Below are 2,548 nucleotides of genomic sequence, written 5' to 3'. Positions count from 1 at the left end.
CACACCCACTATTTGCCTGATTTCGATGGTAAGGTCAGTCTCGTCCATGGCATTTGCATCATTACCGGAATGAGATGGGGATGGTTTTCTGTTTAAGTCTAGGATTTGAGTCTGTGATAATACATCTTCAATTCTTTGTTTTTTTTATGTAATGAGTGACTCCTCTCATCCTCCACATCACCCTCTTCCATTTCATTCTCAGGCCCAATATCAGAATATTTAGGAAGACGCCTTCTACCGTCATTTATCGGTCCAGAGGGAAAAGGCCCAAAACATCCCTCATGAAGTAGTCCCTTTAGTGAGCCCAAATGTACCTCATTGGCGCGTTGACTTTGAGGTTCTCCATGCGTGTCCACCGCCTTGAACATAAACAATTCACTAGGAGTAATTAATGTCATTGACTTGTGCGGAACTTCAACCGACTCACGAACATTCTTCTTTTTGTTGTCGATTGCCGGCACACCTCTTACCGACAGAGGGTCGGTTGTATCTTGTACGCCGTCGGGACATCCATCAAACTTGCCTTCATCAGATTTGCACGTCTCATGTTTAGATTCTGGTTTAAACTCTTTTACTTCATCTTCCATGTATCTGATTTCCCCTACTTCCATATATAGATTAGGTTATGGAATAGCGTTAGAAACCCCAAATGGTAATTTTGTGATTATATTTTATTTTATAATTAATAGTTACTTTATTGTAACTCCAAATTCAAAAGAAATATTAAATTGATGATATTTGTCCAGGAGCCCATGAGCCCATATTTGAACCCTAACCCCTTCATTTACATGTTCCGACTTCCGAAATCAAAATCTCTGCTTGAGTTCTGACACCCCCACTTCAGACCCGATTAACAAATGGCTACCAAGCGTTCCACTCCTCTAGATGATCCTCCATCTGCTTCCTCCGATGACGAGGAAACTGAGGATGAACAAGAACAGCATGCTATCACCCATAAAGCAAACGCAGAATCATTATCATCTGAAGAAGAAGAGGAAGAAGAATCGGACGAAGAAACCATTGGCGCTGTGAAACATCCCTATGGAAAACCCACAATCCAAAACCCAAACTCAAAAACACGGGAATCGTCATCTGAAGAAGAATCAGTATCAGATTCGGAAGAAGAAATGCCTACTCCCTTGAAAACTTCGATCGTAAAACGACAAACCCTACCCACTAAATCATCTTCTACCTTAGACTCCAATTCCGAATTGAGATCGCCTACCGCTCCAGATATTGCCGTCATGCCTTCCAAAAAGATAAATACTTTACCAACCCCTGAGAAGATACCCATTTCAAAACGCCCTTCTTCTGAATCTGATATGAAGGACAAAAAGAAAGTCAAACTCTCAAATGGGGATGCTGATGATGAAAAGAAGTCGGTAAATAAAAGGGTTTGGAGCGATGACGATGAAATTTTGTTACTGCAAGGATTTATTGATTATCAATCCATAAAAGGTTGTTCTCCCTTATCCGATATGGATGGATTTTATCAATTCACCATGGATTTGCTACCTGGAAATGCTACAAAGAGCCAATTGTATGAGAAAATTCGGAGATTGAAGAAGAAATTCCGAGTCAACTCTGAAAAAGCGAGCAGTAATGGCGAAGATCCTGTATTTCCTAAGCCCCATGAACGCAAGCTGTTCGAGGTCTCAAAGAAGATATGGGGAATTAATGGGTGTGAGAGTGTGAGTGCGAGTGCTTCTGCTGGTGGATCCAATCCAAAACCTAAAACCAAACCCGTGAAAGTTATTCCCAAAATGGAAGTGAAAGAGGAAGATGAAGATGATAAAACAACGATCGCTAAAGTTGAAGATTTTGAGACATTGTATCCATATTGGAGCGTTGCATTAAACTCAGAATGTTCATCATCTTTCAGATTTCCTACAGGTGTTGTGGCTTTAATCAAGGAAAATTTGAGTTTGATTGGGGAAGCAAAAGCAAAAGAAATGAATGAGAAATGGGAGGCAGTTTTTGACAATGAAGCTGTGTTAAGAAGGAGAAGAATCGCATTGCTAAGTAGCGTAAATGATTTGGAAACAACATCTTTAGGTAAATGAGTTACCTTTTTATGAAACTTGTGCTCTATTGGTGTAATTTTTTACTTTTATGGGGTTAAATATGTTTAATTTTTGTTATCATCTGTGGCTTTGTGGAGCACTATGAATTGGCTATTAATATTAAGTCAAATTATAAAGAATACCAATGTCTTTTGCTCTTGCAATCAATATGCAAATTGTACTTTGTGTTTTATTCATAGTCTCTTACTTCATTTTTTATCCATAACAACTTGATTATATATTTCACAGATAATAGAAATGAAACTACATTGCTAATGCATGTTATTTAAACTTCATTATGTTTTTTTAAACTCTTAGGACTTACCAATTTTCAAAAGAAATCGCTCGAATGAAGTTTATAGTCTTGATTGAATTTTGTTTTTTATATTTAGCGGGTATCTGTGAACTAAACCGTGGTTGCCCGCTTTTATATGGTTCAGTTCGGTTCTGTTGCTAATTCGGTTAGTGCAGATGAGGTACCTACC

At 38.4% G+C, this 2,548-nt stretch overlaps 1 protein-coding gene across 1 annotated transcript; it reads left to right on the top strand.

Moving 5' to 3' along the window:
- The first annotated feature begins 785 nt into the window (after positions 1–785).
- Positions 786–2,203, top strand: LOC145035740 (STOREKEEPER protein-like). The gene has a single exon (XM_078984240.1). It carries the CDS (start codon positions 858–860, stop codon positions 2,061–2,063), a length of 1,206 nt encoding a protein of 401 aa, XP_078840366.1. The 5' UTR covers positions 786–857; the 3' UTR covers positions 2,064–2,203.
- The last annotated feature ends 345 nt before the right edge of the window (positions 2,204–2,548 follow it).

This window comes from Lactuca saligna, chromosome 3 (genome assembly GCF_052625555.1).
Source record: "Lactuca saligna cultivar CGN05327 chromosome 3, ASM5262555v1, whole genome shotgun sequence".
NCBI classification, from domain to species: Eukaryota; Viridiplantae; Streptophyta; class Magnoliopsida; order Asterales; family Asteraceae; genus Lactuca; species Lactuca saligna.
Note: the sequence above shows the minus strand (reverse complement) of the source record. Positions and strands in the feature narration are given on the sequence as shown.